Source organism: Dysidea avara, chromosome 5, assembly GCF_963678975.1.
Source record: "Dysidea avara chromosome 5, odDysAvar1.4, whole genome shotgun sequence".
Lineage (NCBI taxonomy): Eukaryota > Metazoa > Porifera > Demospongiae > Dictyoceratida > Dysideidae > Dysidea > Dysidea avara.
In genome coordinates this window covers 13,942,966-13,963,514 of record NC_089276.1, presented here as the reverse complement: position 1 = coordinate 13,963,514, position 20,549 = coordinate 13,942,966, and the positions used below count along the sequence as shown (strand labels likewise).

The window sequence follows — 20,549 nt, the reverse complement described above, 5'->3', positions numbered from 1 at the left end:
TTGAAAACAAACAAAATGGTTGATTTGCCTGCCAGTAATTTGTACAAGGAGTGCATTTTGCTGGACCTGATACTATTGATGAATTGTGCTACAATCCATTCAGACATTATAACATATATCTGTACACTAAAAACTATACTATATGCCAGAAAATTGAGCATAAAATTTGTATTATATTTGCAGCTATGGCAACTGTATCCCCCAGACTTCTTGCTCCATGTGTGTACTTTGTTGGATGCATCTCTGCTTGCTGTATAATTCTACAGTTTAGAAAGTTAACCGAAATGTTAGCAAAGCTGGTCCCACAAGTATAGCAAGTATACCAATGCTAGTTTTAAATGCTTTAATTTCTATGGTAATAATTATTGTGGTGGAGTTGGTATGTGCTAAAATGTGGCTACAAAAGATCTTCAAAACTCCTCCCCTAATCCTCCACTGTACATGTCCTAGACACACAAACTGCAATATTTTTATTCAAGTACTGTATATTTGACTGGTTAGCCCACCATTATAGTAACTGCCCCCAGATATTAGCCACTTCACAGCCTAGAATTACCGTCATAAGAGCTATTCTTGGAAAAGAGCTGTGGCTTGTATCTGAGTATACTGATGATAAGACACGTTTGAAGCAGAAACCGGGCATTGAAGCAGAAACCGGGCAAAGGACTTGTTTTAAGCTAGTTTTTGAGAGAAGTTACAATGAATGATAGTATTGAAGGATGATTAAACAAGATCAGTGACTTACAAATTTATATAAATGCCATGGACGCAAACCCACAGTAGCCACCTTTGCATAATAACCACAGCGTTTTCCTTGTTGAAAGTTATAGTAGCTGTTGCTATTAACCAGTTAAATACGGTGATTGCTCTAAAATGTTCTGCAACTTTGAAGAGTATTTCATTATAATTTTAAAAAGTTTTCTTCTTGAGTGTATAAATACTTTTGGTTGTAGTACACACTCAAATACCAAGGTTACAGCATAGTCACAGTTAATCATTCAAAATTTTGAATGCCTAGCTATAAATACTTTTTGAGAAGGCCATAAAACCAATCTCGCAGCATGAAAAGTTTTAAGTGAACATGAAGCCCTTTATTTTTTTTGTGTAGGTGCAGTGTAGTTTGAGGCAGCTGAAATTATGGAACACTATAAGATGTAGTGGCTGGCCTGTACATCACTCACACTCCAGCTGCCACTACCATGGTTTTCTGCTGCCAAATGCAGCAAAAGCTGTAGGCTCTATGAACATTTCTGGAGCATAGTTATACTGTATATTAAATTTATTTGGGCCTGTGGAAGTGTTTTTGGAATTTTTCATCCGCGTGACGGAGATACAAGCTTTCAAAGAGCATGTTTCACTTAAAGAAATTACAAAAAGTGCAATAGAAATGTCTTCACAAATAGTAACCTTAAAAAGATCGCTTCCACAACCCTATTCTGGTTGTTTGGTTAAATTATAAGATTTCAATGATCTGTTAGTCTGGTTTTTGACAGCATGTTTTTGTAAAACATCACTCTATCGTAGACCACACATTGCTCTATTGTGGACCACACAACCAAGAACAGTTGTTATTCTGCTGTAAAAGCATACAAGTACAAATAGTTGTATTGCTACCACAACACAGTTGTTGAAATTATTTATCCTTACTTTGGTAAAAGCAGGTTTTGTAATTTATGTATTTTAAATTAATACCATAACTTTAAGCTATCATTAAAACCATGTACTGATTCATGCCAATCTGGTAAATATATACTATATATCATGATTCCAGATCAAACTGCAAGTTGGTTTCAGGTTAGATATGAGTGTGTAGGCTTATGTTTGAAAATACTTTATGATGCTTTTAAGCAAGCTCAAAAATCAAACCTATTATGTTCAAAATTATACTTTCAAAAGGGCTGACTGCTTTATTACATCAGTATTTCACAACTTGTATTAGAGTGACTGCTCTATTGGAAGATATCGATCTTTTGTCTGTAGTATCAGCCAAGAATATAACATTACATGTTTTGAATTGTAGTAACAATGTGCAATGTGATAATTTGCATACCTTTGAGCATTTTAATTTATTCTGCTAGCATAATGCTTAATGCTTTTTTCCTAGGTTATTATGCTCAAAATTATGCCACCAAATAAGGTGTAAACCTAATACTTTTATGAGCTGATATTTAAATGCTCAACATTTGTCAGTGTCCAAGGACTGCAACTCACTAAGAAATTCTGGTTATGGGCCTGTAACATTTAATATGTAATGTACTGTGGTTTGATTCATAACTTGTTACAGTATATTGTGTTAATACCTGGTATTATCTAGAGTTTAGCCAGCTTAAAAGACATTATCACACAATTATACAACTAATGCCTGATGACTATGAACAGAGTATTGGAAAATTACAGAGCCACATCAGTGATGATCAGATTTGTATAATTCTCTGTAGTAGCAATTTCAAAGTTGCAAATAAAAGGATTTTGAATTATTTTATTGAGAAATTGAAATGTAAAGAAGATTTACTGGACTTGTGTGATCAACTAGAGAAGATTGCTACTTCACATGATCTAATGGTCATAGTCAGGGACATAAGGACTGGTTTGTATGCATGTGTTTGTGTGTGTTGCAGAGTACAGTGAAACCTGTTTATTAAGGACACCTTGGGACCAACCAATAGTGTCCTGTTTATCAAGGTGTCCTGATTTTCCAGGTCAGTTTACATGCAAAGGGATATTTTGGGACCAATATCAAGTGTCCAGATCACACAGGTGTCCTCATTTTCAAATGTCACAGATTCCACTGTACTAGAACAGCTAGTCTTGGGTGCTACTAATAGTCAAACAATTGTGTAATTGTATATATTATACATAATTATGTACATGCATATGCTTATAATTATGTGCAATACAGTAGGCAGAGTTTCATAGCTTAATTTCAACAAAATCTCCAACCGACCGACCAACTGACTGGCTGTCTTTATGTCTGATTGGCTGACTGACTGACTGACTGACTGACTGACTGACTGACTGACTGACTGACTGACTGACTGACTGACTGGCTGGCTGGCTGGCTGTCTGTCTGTATGACTGACTGACTGACAGACAGACAGACAGACAGACAGACAGACAGACTATATGTCTGACTGACTGGCTATCCATATGACTAACTGATGCTGAGACAAGTGTAATACTCAGTTACGTAGCTAAAGCCTCTTGCCTGGTTTTTTGCCTTTTCTGTACATAATTATGATGTGTTTACCATTCAGGTTTCTAAAGATCACGTTCTTACTCAAGATATCATATTAAGTTTTCTAGTAATTACCTGTCTGTGTCCTAAGTACTACTGATTAACTGTCTTTAGTTGAGGTGATGTAAAAAGGTCACTGACTATAGCACTCCAAGTGTTAATGCTTTATGCAAGGAGCTTGAATAAAACAATAAGGCTGGCTTTCATGTACAGTATGTTACCTAAGAAATGTTAAAACTTAGAATGTAGTAGAGGTGAGCTTTCATTGCTACTGTATATAGAAAAACTTTTAGATACTTTTTATTTTAATCTCATTATTTTAATTTCCGTATTTTTTTCACGTTAAGTTTATTTTAATATAATATACTGTACCAACCTATATGCAAAAATACCATATAATTGGAAGTTTGCTGTAAAATTGCAGTTGGCTATAATTTAATTTGGCAAAATGCTCTCACTGAAAAATGGATGGTGCATGCGAGTTCTGTAAGCTGACAAAAGGACAAAGCATGCACACTGTAGTGTACAATTCTTAGTAGTAGGTGATCAAGAATGTCATATCACAAAACCAACCTTATACAAACATTTATTGTAGTAACTTGCAGGATAAAAACAGAACTGAAAATGGCACATTGATCGACAGACTGGCACCTTAACTTCAGTGTCTAAAATTTCAAAATTATTAATATTGAATGACATTTCTGATCTATATAAGGTTGTTAATTTTTTTTATTGAGCACATTAACACAATTGTTGAACAACGTCTTATCAAAGCACTGTACTGTATGCTCTATTACAGCATACACCAACATTTCACTGTGTTTTCACAGTTTTCTCTTTTCAGATTTAGTCCTTTAGTTGTTTTATGAGAATGTTGTGTGTCAGTAGCAGTGCACCCAGAATACATGTCCTAATTAAGTTACTTTTTATTACCATCACTTCCAGGTGTTGTGAAAAGCATTCAGTTTTCTGGAAGTTCACAGAATTATATTCCTAGTAAGTCTTCAACTATTTAATGCGTACATGGGACATATACACTTACTGTATGTACTGCATAGGTGTAAACAGTCACGCATTGGAGTTTGCACTTTCTCAGTCCTCTTTGGATCCTAACTCAAAAGGTTAGTGGATAAAACATGGTATATACTGTAACTTAAAATTTGATATGTAGTTATGAAAATGGTATTTACTAAACATTTCACAGTCGTTTTTGGCTGGTATGTGTGTGTGTGTGGATGGGCTAATTTTTCTCCTGAGTAGAAAGTTACCTAGTGCACCACTTGCCACACCTTTATATAGAACTGCATATTTCTTAGCAGGATAGCCTCTGTTAAAATTCTTGTGAACAAGTAAACAAATCTTACATGCTAGTGTGTCGTGCGGCCAAGAAAGCTGGCACACCACACCGTGAGTATATTGACAGGAAGAAAGAAATCAGCTTTTTCATGCATGCATATGTAGCTTCATGGCCCCTTCTCCAAAGCACACCATTTTTGCATTATAGTTGTCTGCCAGGCAGGGTAGGCCACACAGTCAATTTGATTAAATTCGCATCAGCCATTTGTGAGATATGAGTGTTCAAAGTTTCATTTTAATTTCTTCATTTTTTTCCTCTTCTTATGCCATAGGGGGTTATAGGGGCTTCAATTTATTTTTGCACACTTTGCAAAACTTGCTATAAAATGCAAATGTGTAACTCGATTGCCTCAATTGTTGGCACAACTAAACAGCATGTAACAATAGATTCATGTACCAAGTTTGCTGTGAATCTGAGGAATATCCAAGGAGTTGCGAGCATTTATTCACGTAAAAGATCAAACTTCTGTCATGGCTACAGGGTAAACCGAGTATAGGATAACTTGCAAATTGGTGTGTATGTAGGCTGATCATAGTAGCAGTGCCTTTGATAGTTTGAATAGCAGTAGAATTACAGCAACAAAGTTATAAAGCAAAACCCAAACAAGTGTAAAATCATGGGATTGAAATACTCTAATAGAGCAGTCACCACAGGGTAAAAAGGTGTACAAAAAATGTCGAAAAAAACTTATCAGAGTTTGAAACAGGGACCTTCATACCTAACACCTGCATCCTTAACTACTGAACCACTGCTATCTTGGCTAATTATCTCACTTAATTTTTGCAAATTTTCTAGTTTAGATCTGCTTATAATTAAATGTTTGTAATTTCATAGATCTACTAATAGAATTACTTAGATTGTTCTAGAACATTCTATGTATGTTCTAATAGAAGTCCCCAAAAATATATACTCTATTATAGTATGTCAAATATTGAAAAAAATGATGCAATGCAATACATTTATAAGTCTGTCTTCATTAATCATCATTGTATCTGCATAGAAAAGAAGAAATGTGAGTTAAAACAAACCTCAAAGTTAGCCATAGGCTAGTTTTGGGGCCTTATAAAGTACAAAAAAAAGTAAAATGCACACAAAAACAGCCAAGCTATAAAAAATGGTGCAGCCTTAAAAAGCCTGGGTGAAAATATATAGTTGTGAAATCAAAGATGGCGGCCAAGAAATGACTGCAATCTAATAAAAAAAATTGTGTATTATTAAATTTTTTTAGCATTAACATCATTGCAGCCATTTCTTGGCTACCACCTTTGATTTCACAACTTTTTTCCCCAAGGCTTTTTAAGGCTGCACCATTTTTTCACAGCTTGGCTGTTTTTGTGTGGATATGTAATAACTTTGAGAATAGTATAAATATTATCTTTTTCATGTTATCGCTGTTACTACTAGTTACTTTTACTTTCTTTGGCATGTCTTTTCACAGCCAAACTGTGGAATTTAGTTTACATGTCATGTATAGTTATGTAATTCTTCTATGCATAGTGGTTGCTGTTCTAAAGAAGAATTTCATTGGATTGTGTCGTTGCCTTCCAAAAGATCATGTAGTCTCTGTCACAAGGCTAAAACAGCGCGGACTAGTAGTAGGCACATTACAACGTGATCTTGATCACTTGCCATCCACTGATGAAAGAAATGAAATGATTCTTGCCATACTGATTGGGATTCTACAAGCTGACATTCAAGTGTTGAGATTTTGTGATACTTTAGAGGATGTGGTTGATAATGAAACTTCAAAAAAGTTTATACATAACTTACGATCTGGTATGTATGGCACCTCATGCAGTGTTTGTGTAATCTCACTAGTTTGGTGTGCATATAATTACCGAAAGAAGGGACCTGGTCTGTAAGTGGAAAAATGTATTTAAAAACTTTGTAAAATCAAAATGGGACTTTAAGGATTTCTCATCTGTTGTTTTACCAACAGTTATCACCACTTACAATACTGTCATTATGAAAGAAAATCATTAGCAAACACATTAGCAACAGCATTAAGGTGCCATTGACTATGTACCTAAAGTATAAATATCTTCTGTTCTGTACAAAGTCATTTTCTTAAAAGACTTATTATATAGGTAACATTTGTACAATGCTGAACATCATTTCCAAAGCACAAATAGTTACTCGTATGAGTTCTAAGCACTGTGCACGTATGTAGTAGCTAGAGTAAACAATTTGGTATTACAGAAAACAACTTGAAAACTATATAAAAGCATTCCCACAACAACAATTTTTGTCAACTGCTGGTGACAACTCATTTAAAAGCTATACATTACTTTCTCTTTGTAGAAGTAATAGAGGCTTTGAGTATGAATGATCCACCACTCAGGAACAATCAGTCTTCATGTCTGTCAGCAAACAATGAAACTTCAGGTGACTTTTACCATACTCTTTACATGAGCATGTGCACTTGTTATGTACATAGATGATGAGTACACAATCTTTTTTGATCGGTCAATTGCCAAGCAAATGTTGGTAATAAACTCAAACAGCAAAGGTAAGTGACTTAAAGCTTGGTATAATACTGCAATTGTTGTTAACGTCCTTTAATATAGGTCTTGCTGTGGTGAGAAAAAACTTTGCAAAGTTGTGTCACTGTTTGCCACAAGATTACAAAGAGACTATTCGTAGAATAAAAAGAACTTCAGTTGTACAAGAAGGACTAATGGTCGAGTTAGCAATGTTGCCCACTCCTGAACTGGCTAATTGTCACATCCTTGCTGCAATGATCAGACCTTTAAGAGAAGAGTTGCACCTTGTTGGATTTTGTGATTCATTAAAGGATCTAGTGGACAGCCCTGAATCTAAGACACTCATTGAGACCTTGAGAAATGGTAAGATCTAGTGCCATATATATTTTAAGTCTACAAGAGAACAGAGGCGGCGGAGACACCTATATTTAGGGGGGGCTGGGGGTCTAGCTTAGTGATGCCATTGCCTAGTTGTAAGTCGAAGACCAAAAAAAAGAAGAAAGGTCACTACCTGCTCGCAATAATTTCCCTCTACCAACTAGACTGTATCTCCTTATTTAGAACTACATACATAGCTTACTGCACTGCTGTGACTGCTCTATTAGAGTATCTTGATCTTGACTGCTCTATTAGAGTATCTCGATCTTGACTGCTCTATTAGAGTATCTCGAATGATGCTATTAAGCTAGGCTCTCCATCACAGCTACAGACAATTTTAGAGGGGCTAAGCCCCCCATAGTTTTTTTCACAGGGGCTGCAGTCCCTCTTGCCCCCCCTTCTCCGTCGCCCCTGCAAGAGAATACTTGTATTTGAGTTGGTTTCTGGTTGATATATGGGCTAGTGATTGGGCATTGGGCTAGTTATAAGAGTCAATTTTTATTAGCAACTTGCACCATAGTTACGTACATAGAAAATAGGTACAAAGTCAAAGTTACAATTAAAAAAAACTTTCTTGACCTCTACTATTAAGTAATGATTATTTGTATTATTATAAACAACACTAGGCTGATAAGTTGTGAAAAATGTACATGTGGTTTTGCCCAGACCAATTTTTGCACTTTAAAGTTATGTATTGCTTTGTGGTTGCTGTTGTGTAAGCAACAACTTGATAATCGAATTCCTTGTTCTATAGCCAGTACGTATTTTGATACAATTTTATAGAATTATATTGTATGGTATAGGAGTTTAGGTGCAGTAGTAAGATTGGAGCCTCTACAAATTTGGCAGTGAGGAGGTTAAAATAGAGCCAGTACTTTGACTGTACTGCGTAAATGCAAGTTATATCTATTCCCAATCTACAGTACACACAACTGCTCCCCTCTTTTAGTTTGCTCACGGAAGGAGATTTGTTGTTGTAATATCTAGTGCAATCTTTATCATCCCTCTTTCTTCTACACGCTATACATGTGTCGATTACTACTGATACTAAACGTAAAATTAGAAATCATTAGGATATGAAATTTCTACATGAATTATCCTTAGCTTACGTATTTATACAGAGGTGATTGAAGCTATCAATGTGGATGAAGCACACACAGTTATTTGCCTTCCTTCTCCTAACAGTGAACATTCAGGTAACTTCCCTTTTATTTTTCGCCTATACGTACATGCATACTATAGGAGATCTGTGTGTGTCATTTTTTGATCAAGCAATTGCCAGGAACCTAAAGGCAATAGACCAAAACAGCAAAGGTAAGTAGTTCATCTAAAAGTTTGTTCACTTACTCATGTTTCTCAGTGTTTGCTGTATTGAGAAAGAATTTCACAAAGTTGTGTCACTGTTTACCGCAAGACTACAAGCAGACTATTAGAAGGTTAAAACAAAGAGCAATTTTGCGAGAGGAAGCAATACCCCAGTTGGAAATATTACCTACTGCTGAACTGGTGAATTGTCATATTCTTGCTGGAATGTTTGTACATGCAAGGATGGAGGTTCACCTGATTATGGTTTGTGATTGGGTAAAGGATCTAGTTGACGAAGATGAATCTAAAGCATTTATCGATAGTTTCAAAAATGGTGAGGCAAACTTCACATAATCAGTAGTAGTATGATATGTGCATGAGTATTATCTGTAGTGCTATTCACTTAAACAACTTCAGTGCTGGCCACTGTAAAGTGATAGTAATAAACTTACAATACACACACACACAATTACTTTATCTGACACTTCATTATACAGACCACTAAATCATGTATTTAGTAACTAAAGCTTTATGTGCACTCATATCTTTTACACCACAATGACATAATGCTAAATCTCCTGAAGCTACGTGTATAAATATATGACCGGATCTGCAAAAACAGGACATAATCGCACAAGCCTAAATTTACAGTATAAAGTATTGAATACATTGAGTGAAATACTTGCATATTATTGACAAAATTTTGTAAATTGTTTGAACTCCTCTTTCTTAGTGAAGGAAGGGACTAACAATAAAAACCTGGATATCATCTTATTCGCCTGCTCAAGAGGAATTCAAAAATCTTTGTGTTATTGCAGTAGACTCAATGATACGTACGTTATGAACGTTTGTTTACGTAACATCGAAGCAATCGTATGCAATCGATTTTTCTTCACGAATTTAGTCTTTGTATGCAGTGAAGAAGGGCGAGTAAAGGAAAAACGCACCCAGTAATTGATTCCCCTGTTCATGGCAAACACGATGGTGAAAATATTAGCTCCGTACCTCAATCTGTTAGTAAGTTACAACCGTTTTGTAAGTGCCTGTAATTTATTCCCCTATACTTGCTGTACAAATCGATTTTTCTGTTGATGTTACTTTGTATGGCTGTAACTCCCAAAGTTAGTGGCATATGAAGCTGAAACTTTGCCAGTGGGTACACTTGGCTAAGTAGATTATAACTACTTAATAAACAGGAATTCGAAAAATATGCGATTATTTCCTGTTTTCGCATACATATCAAGACACACGATAGTGTGTCGTGCGGCCCAAGAAGCCGGCGCGCCACACCGTGAGTATATTAACAGGAAGAAAGAAAACGCAATTTTCACACCTATGTAGCTCTGTGATCCCTTATCCGATTGGAACCAAATTTGCTAGAGACGTGCCGCCCAGTTAGGGGAGTCTACATACCAAATTTGAAGAAAATCGCTCCAGCCAGTTCCGAGATACGAGCGAGCAAAGTTTCGTTTTAATTTCTTCGTTTTTTTCTTCTTCTTCTTCTTCTTCATCTTCTTCATTTCGCACACTTCGCAAAATTCGCCATAAAACACGAATGCGTGCTCGGATTGGGCTGAAATTTGGCACACTTAAAGGGCTCATTAAGGCGGATCTCCGTACCAACTTTGGTAGGAATCCGATGAACATTCACGGAGTTATGACCGATTATTTGCGTAAAATAAGGTCGAAGGTCTGTCACGCCTACAGGGTAAACCCCTTGGAGGAAACAGTTGAAAATTGATATGTAGATGGAGCAACCATCGTAGGAGTGCCTTTTTGTGGTTTGAAAGGAATCGAGATAAAGACCATGGAGATATGACACAAAACCCAACCTGTGTCAAAATTACGCGATCGAATTTTATGAATAAAAAAACTATTAGTTTTCGTGTCTATCAGGCAAACCGCTTAGAGCAACAAGCTGAAAATCAGTGTGTAGCTGGAATAATCATCATAGACAGTTCTTGCAGTAGTACAGAAGAATCGGAGTACAAATCACTGAGTTATGGTTCGAAAGGAAACTACGTGCAGCAAATGCGAGATCGAGATACTCTAATAGAACAGTCACCCTAATAAAGCATTCAGCTGCATTTATAATTTACTCAGTTATATTACATTGTAAGTTATTCTGTAGGGAATTCAGCTACAAACAAGTCACCCTGTAGTCAGATCAGCTAGAACAAGGTACCTAATAGAGAGTTCAGCTACAAAGAAGCCATCATGTAGAGAGTTCGGCTCAAATAAATCACTCTGTAGAAAATTCAGCTACAAATTGCCCTGTAGAGAGATCAGCTAGAAGAAGTTACCTTGTAGAGAGTTCAGTTACAAAGAAACAATCATGCAAAGAGTTTAGCTGCAACAAATAATCACCCAGTAGAAAGTTCCGCTATGAACAGATCACACTATAGAGAGTTCAGTTAGAAACAAGTCATCCTGTAGAGAGATCAGCTCACATTGTAGAGAGTTCAGTTACAAAGAAACAATCATGCAAAGAGTTTAGCTGCAAACAAATCACCCAGTAGAAAGTTCCGCTATGAACAGATCACACTGTAGAGAGTTCAGTTAGAAACAAGTCATCCTGTAGAGAGATCAGCTAGAAGAAGTTACCTTGTAGAGAGTTCAGTTACAAAGAAACAATCATGCAAAGAGTTTAGCTGCAAACAAATCACCCAGTAGAAAGTTCCGCTATGAACAGATCACACTGTAAAGAGTTCAGTTAGAAACAAGTCATCCTGTAGAAAGATCAGCTAGAAGAAGTCACTTTGTAGAGAGTTCAGCTACAAAGAAACCACCATGTAAGAGAGTTCAGCTGCAAACAAACCACTCTGTACAGAGTTCAGCTACGAACAGATCACCCTGTAGAGAGATCAGCTAGAAATAAGTCATCCTGTAGAGAGTTCAGCTAGAAGAAGTTACATTGTAGAGAGTTCAGCTACAAAGAAACTACCATGTAGAGAGTTCAGCTGCAAACAAATCGCCCTGTAGAGAATTCAGCTACGAACAAATCACCCTGTAGAAAGATCAGCTAGAAGAAGTTACCTTGTAGAGAGTTCAGCTACAAACAAATCACCCTGTAGAGAGCTCAGCTAGAAACAAGTCACCCTGTAGAGAGTTCAGCTAGAAGAAGTTACATTGCAGAGAGTTCAGCTACAAAGAAACTACCATGTAGAGAGTTCAGCTGCAAACAAATTGCCCTGTAGAGAATTCAGCTACAAACAAATCACCCTGTAGAAAGATCAGCTAGAAGAAGTTACCTTGTAGAGAATTCAGCTACAAACAAATCACCCTGTAGAGGGTTCAGCTAGAAACAAGTTACACTGTAGAGAGATCAGCTAGAAACAAGTCACCCTGTAGAGAGTTCAGCTAGAAGAAGTCACATTGTAGAGAGTTCAGCTAAAAGAAACTACCATGTAGAGAGTTCAGCTGCAAACAAATTGCCCTGTAGAGAATTCAGCTACAAACAAATCACCCTGTAGAAAGATCAGCTAGAAGAAGTTACCTTGTAGAGAGTTCAGCTAGAAACAAATCACCCTGTAGAGAGTTCAGCTAGAAACAAGTCACCCTGTAGAGAGATCAGCTAGAAACAAGCCACTTGTAGAGAGTTCAGCTAGAAGAAGTTACATTGTAGAGAGTTCAGCAGTTTAGCTGCAAACAAATCGCCCTGTAGAGAATTCAGCTACAAACAAATCACCCTGTAGAAAGATCAGCTAGAAGAAGTTACCTTGTAGAGGGTTCAGCTACAAACAAGTCACCCTGTAGAGAGATCAGCTAGAAACAAGCCACCCGTAGAGAGTTCAGCTAGAAGAAGTTACATTGTAGAGAGTTCAGCTACAAAGAAACTACCATGTAGAGAGTTCAGCTGCAAACAAATCGCCCTGTAGAGAATTCAGCTACAAACAAATTACCCTGTAGAAAGATCAGCTAGAAGTTACCTTGTAGAGAGTTCAGCTACAAACAAATCACCCTGTAGATACTTCAGCTACAAACAAGTCACCCTGTAGAGAGATCAACTAGAAACAAGCCACCCGTAGAGAGTTCAGCTACAAAGAAACTACCATGTAGAGAGTTCAGCTGCAAACAAATCGCCCTGTAGAGAATTCAGCTACAAACAAATTACCCTGTAGAAAGATCAGCTAGAAGTTACCTTGTAGAGAGTTCAGCTACAAACAAATCACCCTGTAGATACTTCAGCTACAAACAAGTCACCCTGTAGAGAGATCAACTAGAAACAAGCCACCCGTAGAGAGTTCAGCTACAAAGAAACTACCATGTAGAGAGTTCAGCTGCAAACAAATCGCCCTGTAGAGAATTCAGCTACAAACAAATTACCCTGTAGAAAGATCAGCCAGAAGAAGATACCTTGTAGAGAGCTCAGCTACAAACAAATCACCCTGTAGAGAGTTCAGCTAGAAACAAGTCACCCTGCAGAGAGATCAGCTAGAAACAAGCCACCCGTAGAGAGTTCAGCTAGAAGAAGTTACGCTGTAGAGAGTTCAGCTACAAAGAAACTACCATGTAGAGAGTTCAGCTGCAAACAAATCTCCCTGTAGAGAATTCAGCTACAAACAAATTACCCTGTAGAAAGATCAGCTAGAAGAAGTTACCTTGTAGAGAGTTCAGCTACAAACAAATCTCCCTGTAGAGAGTTCAGCTAGAAACAAGTCACCCTGTAGAGAGATCAGCTAGAAACAAGTCACCCGTAGAGAGTTCAGCTAGAAGAAGTTACATTGTAGAGAGTTCAGCTACAAAGAAACTACCATGTAGAAAGTTCAGCAGCAAACAAATTGCCCTGTAGAGAATTCAGCTACAAACAAATTACCCTGTAGAAAGATCAGCTAGAAGTTACCTTGTAGAGAGTTCAGCTACAAACAAATCACCCTGTAGATACTTCAGCTACAAACAAGTCACCCTGTAGAGAGATCAGCTAGAAACAAGCCACCTGTAGAGAGTTCAGCTACAAAGAAACTACCATGTAGAGAGTTCAGCTGCAAACAAATCTCCCTGTAGAGAATTCAGCTACAAACAAATTACCCTGTAGAAAGATCAGCCAGAAGAAGATACCTTGTAGAGAGTTCAGCTACAAACAAATCACCCTGTAGAGAGTTCAGCTAGAAACAAGTCACCCTGCAGAGAGATCAGCTAGAAACAAGCCACCCGTAGAGAGTTCAGCTAGAAGAAGTTACACTGTAGAGAGTTCAGCTACAAAGAAACTACCATGTAGAGAGTTCAGCTGCAAACAAATCTCCCTGTAGAGAATTCAGCTACAAACAAATTACCCTGTAGAAAGATCAGCTAAAAGTTACCTTGTAGAGAGTTCAGCTAGAAACAAATCACCCTGTAGAGACTTCAGCTACAAACAAGTCACCCTGTAGAGAGATCAGCTAGAAACAAGCCACCTGTAGAGAGTTCAGCTAGAAGAAGTTACACTGTAGAGAGTTCAGCTACAAAGAAACTACCATGTAGAGAGTTCAGCTGCAAACAAATCTCCCTGTAGAGAATTCAGCTACAAACAGATTACCCTGTAGAAAGATCAGCTAGAAGAAGTTACCTTGTAGAGAGTTCAGCTACAAACAAATCTCCCTGTAGAGAGTTCAGCTAGAAACAAGTCACCCTGCAGAGAGATCAGCTAGAAACAAGCCACCCGTAGAGAGTTCAGCTAGAAGAAGTTACATTGTATGGAGTTCAGCAGTTTATCTGCAAACAAATCGCCCTGTAGAGAATTCAGCTACAAACAAATCACCCTGTAGAAAGATCAGCTAGAAGAAGTTACCTGGTAGAGAGTTCATCTACAAACAAATCACCCTGTAGAGAGTTCAGCTGCAAACAAGTCATCCAGTAGAGAGATCAGCTAGAAGGATCACCTTGCAGAGAGGTCAGCTACAAAGAAATCACCCTGCTTCATCTTTTCTTCTTCCTGTAGTAAAGAAAAAAATAACAGGTTAAAAAGCCTTAAAGCCGGCCATAGGCCAGCTTTGGGGTATACAAATACAAAAAGAAGTGAAATCTAACCCAAAACAGCCAAGCTGTAAAAAAAGAGTGCGGCCCTGAGAAAGGCTATGGTGAAAAAAGATGTGAAATCCAAGGTGGCGGCCAAGAAATGGCTGTGATGGTAGGTTAATAGTAAAAATTTTAATAACAACAATTCAGTGAATTTGGTGCCGCTTGGTCTTGGCACAAAATTCACCTGAATTGTCGTTATTAAAATTTTTACTATTAACCTACCATCACAGCCATTTCTTGGCCGCCACCTTGGATTTCACATCTTTTTTCACCATAGCCTTTCTCAGGGCCGCACTCTTTTTTTACAGCTTGGCTGTTTTGGGTTAGATTTACTATTTCAGGGCACCTTTTCAGAATACATTAATGCAGTCACATGCATGTACTAGTTTCAAATAACTTTCCTGATGTTTTGTGGTATAAGGGATTATTTTTAATTAAATGTAAATGGAATTGTAATAATTAATTAATTTTGACTTCTGGGATTGACATATACTGTAGATATTCCAGTCAGGAATGTGACATGAACATGGTTGTAATTGTGACAGTTTTGTGATATATTTCAGTTTTGTGATATATTTCAATTTCATGTTTCTTGTTCAAGCTTTGTTAAGGAAATTCTTTTTTGTGCAGTGTACTAATGCACATTATCATGTCGATGTGCAAGCCTAGCATATCAGTTTGTACACAAATATGGTTAAATTTTTCTTGTAGAATTGATTAAGGCTTTGACCATGGGTGATAATCAGTCATCAGGTCGTACAGTCCTCTGCCTCCCATCTTCCAACAGTGGAAACTCAGGTTGTCTACATAACTGTTTACTAATATGATTGTAACTGTTCAACAGATGATTTGTGTATATCATTTTTTGATCAAGCGATTGCCCAGCACATGGTTTCACTTGATCCAAACTGCAAGGGTAAGTAAATGGCTGATGTTAAAGTATGTTCATCTCTTTGTTTATTGAACAGGTCTTGCTATACTGAGAAGAAATTTTGCAAAGTTGTGTCATTGTTTGCCACAAGACTTCAAGCAGACTATTAACAGAATAAAACGGATTGCATTAGTGCGTGATGGAACCATCTATCAATTATCAAAGTTGCCCTCCTTTGAACTTGCAAATTGTCACATCCTTGCTGCGATGATCAGACCTTTAAGTGAGGAGGTTAACCTAATAGGATTTTGTAACTTAGTAGAGGATTTGATGGATGAAGCTGACTCCAAGAGATTTATTCGAAAGCTGAGAAATGGTCAGTGACAATTTGTTAGAAAATTAGACTATACACTGTCTTGTACTCATGTTTAATCCAACATAGCCCACTCATTTCCTGCCATAATATCAACCAAAAACTATATAGCCTTATTTTATCTTTATGGGGTATGACCTGGTTGGGTATTAAGCCCTTCCCAGATAAGCATCAGTAAAAATTTTAAAATCAATTTTAATGCAATTTATAGCTGATTAATTGACCAACTGACTGACTGTTACTTTCAGGCAAACAGCTACGTACAATGCTACACATATATCTATGATGGTGGTCTATATAACAGTGATGGTCTATAAAATGCTACATTTATGATGGCCTGCATATAAACGATGGTCTATATATAAAGTGCTACATATGTATCACATACCAATAAATTGTACTCATCCATAATATTTGTACCATGTCTACGATGAATGGTGAAGTGAGTGGTTTAAATGTAGACATACTTTGCATACTGTTTTCCTGTGTAAAGGGAAGGCACAATTCAACAGTGGTGGTTCCAACCATGTGATCATGAGGCTTGATAGCCAGCCTTTAGTTTATCTAGCTACAGTAGCTAGCTACCCCTGTATGGTGATGCTTCCTTGGGATTTCAAGAAGCTGCTCAAACTGAATTATTTAGAGGAAGTAAAAGTCGTAACAAGGTTTCCATAGGTGAACCTGCAGAACGATCATTAACAAATCCGCTGACAGCACTTCAGCTTTAGATTGTGTGACACTTGGCTGCCTGTATAATGTGTGGCTTCCTATAGACCAAGCTCTTTGAACTCCAAGCTATAGCTAGGCAATATGTTTCAATTGTAAGAATGTACGATTATAATGGACCTGTGACATAAGGATTGTTGACTTGGTGAGTCTGAAATCAGCAATTTTTTATAATATTATTGTATGGTGTAGAGTCAACGAGATAATTGTCCAGAAATATTGATACATTCAGCATGAAGAAAATGATTTTATTTGTAAATCGTACTGTTTGTGCATCCATAAAGCTTAATTTTCGTCTCAGGCTCATAGGCCTTTGTATATGTATTTTATACCATTTCTGGCTGTTGTTTATTTTAATTGTTTGATTAACCACTACATTCTCTAGCTGCTATACTTAAAGGTCTGTTATCACCCCCATCAGAAATTTTTCATATGCTTGCTCATTGTACAAAAATGGGCACTTTATACATAAGTTAAACTAATTTATGATGCCTATTTTATAGTTATAACACACTTACGAGGGATATGACTAAAATATATGCACGATTCACGAGAGCGCACAGCGCTTAAGTGAGAGTGCATATATTTAGTCATGTCCCAAGTAATCATGTTATAACTGTTATATTCTACACCCCAGTAGATGAAAACGATTATAGATAGTAAGTTATAGTGAAACAGCACCTCCTGGAGATGGAAATCAATAGAAATTCTTGATGGATCAGACGTTTTACACGTTTAGCGGTGCCATGCCCACATAGTCGTGATTAGTGAGTTGGCCACGAAGGAGACAAAAGTTCATCGAAACTTGTTCCAGTTCATGAGGCGAATAATTGTTGTTGATTTAGGTGCTTGTTATTAGAGACTTGTTTACCGTTTAGATAAGGATTTCCCAGAGTGTGTGAAGGTACACCATATAGCCACAAAGCGTGGTATATTAGTTATACCACAGTTTGCTGTGGTATATCAGTTATACACCATGGCGCGGCACTTTTGATCTCAACCACAGGTGTGGTATATTATAATAGTGTGTTATCTCAACTTACAAGTAAACATGAAAAACTTGGAGAGTTACAGATCAATTGAGAGATATTCTATAATAGAACAGTCATATACCTTGATAAAAATGACAATGATGAGCAGTATAATTGCTATCACCTGTAGGCAACACAACTATCCAGACTCAAATTACTGGGACTAGGAACTGGTACACCACATGCTGGCCTTATTTCCTATACATAATGCGTATCAACTTTCAGTCTGTATGGCATTTTGCATGCTTATTTTCAGTTGAAATATTGCTACAGGATACTAAATTCAATCTCAGAAAGAAAATCCTTGGAGAGGCATGCCCCCAGACCACAAAGCTCATGCTTTGCATTTTGCAATGCAGTGACTTCTATCAATGGGCATCCTCCACCTTCTCTAGTAAAACCCTCCTAGATCCACCCACCCTTTAGTTACTGAAAGCATTCCAAGTAATATATTCAAATAATAGTAGCACAGTATGTTTCAAGGTACAGTATGCCTAAGAGATGATACCTATGTAGGTCACCTTTGGCTGCAAAAACAAAGTAGCAGTGCTGTTAATAAAAGTCACAAACCTACATACAATCACAGGGAGTCAGTAATCAATTGTATACTAATTTCAATGCTATTGTTAATGTACTGTAATGTATTCGTGCATTGATGTGAATATCCATGGGTTTTTTTTCTGCTATTCATACAGAACTAATTGAAGCTTTCAGTGACCCATCTGATACAACTGTCACTACAACAGCATACACTATACAACCTAGAGCAATGATATCTGGTGCCACCATTGATTTTACTTTCTTGTCTCCTGATGGACCACAACAAGTTTCAGATGTAGTGGAAACTGATGTGCCTGTAGTAACAGACACGATGTGTACACAACCAACATCATCTGATGAAGGTATGCATGGAAGACTCGGTTGACGTTTAATATTATCATTGTTAGAACCACTGGCACATGGCCATTTTCAAACCAATTTCAGCAATTATGTAGCCAACCAAAATCCATTGTGGTTGGCCAAGTTACTGTATATTTTAGTACTGAGGCCATTATACAGTGTATTCAACTGCAAAAATATATACTGTTAAAATTTTGGCGTAGTCATAACACTTTTTAGGGTGTCCACTTACATTTTTAAATAGAAATCCATCTGGGGGTGTTAAAATGGTGCTGAGAAGGTGCTGTTTTGGCACCCGCAGGGTATTACAGAGGTGTTGTTGTAATAAGTGTAAAACCAGGGTGTGAAGGTGTTACAATGGGTGTAAATCCAGAGTGTTGGGGTGCTATAAGATGTAGGGTGTTATAGTGGCAGACTAGGCATCCATTTTAATACCCGAAGGGGTTGGAGCCATTTTCATCCCTTCATTTAACTTGATGGTTTATTCAGGAAACACTTGTGACCCGTGAAATACAGTAACTCAACAGGATTAGAAATACACTTACTTGTTGTTGCTTTCTACACTTTATGTAAGTTGCAATATGTATTTATAATGCAACTACCAAGGAAACTTAGTTGTGGGATTCCATTCTCAGAAAAACCCCTTTGACACCCATAACACCAACTATAAAACTTCTGAAGGTGTTTATTATTTTCAGAGGTGTCATAACAACACCCACTTGACTTTTAGAAAAATATAGGTGCTGTGGTAGTACTTAAATTTTAACAATGTATTTTCTTTATAAAACAATGACAAACCAATTTTCGACTCACAATTCTAACATTTCATTTAGCTACCCATTCTGTTTCGTAGCATGGGCATATAATACTTTGCCTGCTTATTGAAGAACTTACATGCTGTGTTTGACATTGCAGAGCTGTTGGGATTATCAAGTTTTTATGATCCTTTGCTATCTACATCAATTGCCATCACCACTACTACTGCTGACACCACTGTTACTACTGCTACTGTCACTAACTCTTCCATTGCACACTCCAATAACAGTTTTACTGACCATCCATTGACTGAAACGTCTGACACAAATACAGTATTAACTGACACTACTGCTGATACATCATAGTCACCATATATATGTTGTACTTTACTTGTACTCATGAATACATGCAGTGTAGCTGTGTACGTAGTTGTAACTGTAGTCATTTGTAATGCAGTTGCTGTCTGTGGGCATATACCGTTCCAGTCATTTTCTGATTGCTTAGAAGAAAATGAAACGGTTAGCTGATTGTACTAAAATACATCACTTCTCCAAAATTTAATTAGCACAATATGTAGTGGTACGCATACAGAGGTAACAACATGTAAGCTTTGAGTCTATTGCGGTAGCTGGCATAAAAGCATCAAGCATTATAGCTAATATGTGACCGGATTTCACATAACAAGGCTTCCACACACACAAAATCAAACTTACGTTTTTACCAGAAATGGATTGCTGGCCTAATACACTATCATATTCCACACTGTACTTCCTACAGGACTGGCAAGTCTGGTTTTTGTGGCAGCTTTCTTCCGACCCTGTCAAAGCCACGAGTGGGAGATTGGTGCCATTGAATGGCCATGGCTTTGTGATAATGGTGTGTAGTGAGCTGGGACTTCACAGAGAGCTCGCCAATAGTAAACACAGTCAATTTGGAGTGATTTGAGGGTCATGGAGAGCCCAAACTTGGCCTCTGGATTCCAATCGTCTTCTTGCTTCATTTTATACCCCTATGTTGAGCCCACCCACCACCCCCCACCCTCCCCCGACCTCCCACCCTATTACTACCGCCCCCCACCCTATTACTACCACCTGTGATATTATTACCCGCTCGAGAAAAGCTGCCCAAAACAGGGAT

The 20,549-nt window shown here is 37.4% G+C and overlaps 1 protein-coding gene across 7 annotated transcripts in view; it reads left to right on the top strand.

Annotated features, from left to right (window-relative positions):
* The window catches only part of LOC136255769 (uncharacterized), a 39,089-nt gene extending 19,213 nt beyond the window's left edge, over positions 1 to 19,876 (top strand). For all 7 annotated transcript variants that reach the window (XM_066048654.1, XM_066048653.1, XM_066048650.1 and 4 more), the window contains 15 exons: positions 2,315 to 2,587; positions 4,181 to 4,231; positions 4,294 to 4,356; positions 6,090 to 6,368; positions 6,894 to 6,977; positions 7,030 to 7,101; positions 7,160 to 7,438; positions 8,575 to 8,649; positions 8,696 to 8,767; positions 8,814 to 9,092; positions 15,467 to 15,553; positions 15,600 to 15,671; positions 15,724 to 16,002; positions 18,452 to 18,658; positions 19,572 to 19,876. In XM_066048654.1, the coding sequence (XP_065904726.1) occupies positions 2,315 to 2,587; positions 4,181 to 4,231; positions 4,294 to 4,356; positions 6,090 to 6,368; positions 6,894 to 6,977; positions 7,030 to 7,101; positions 7,160 to 7,438; positions 8,575 to 8,649; positions 8,696 to 8,767; positions 8,814 to 9,092; positions 15,467 to 15,553; positions 15,600 to 15,671; positions 15,724 to 16,002; positions 18,452 to 18,658; positions 19,572 to 19,777 (2,378 nt within the window). In that variant the 3' untranslated portion in view covers positions 19,778 to 19,876. The remainder of the gene's footprint in view (positions 1 to 2,314; positions 2,588 to 4,180; positions 4,232 to 4,293; positions 4,357 to 6,089; positions 6,369 to 6,893; positions 6,978 to 7,029; positions 7,102 to 7,159; positions 7,439 to 8,574; positions 8,650 to 8,695; positions 8,768 to 8,813; positions 9,093 to 15,466; positions 15,554 to 15,599; positions 15,672 to 15,723; positions 16,003 to 18,451; positions 18,659 to 19,571) is intronic.
* The last annotated feature ends 673 nt before the right edge of the window (positions 19,877 to 20,549 follow it).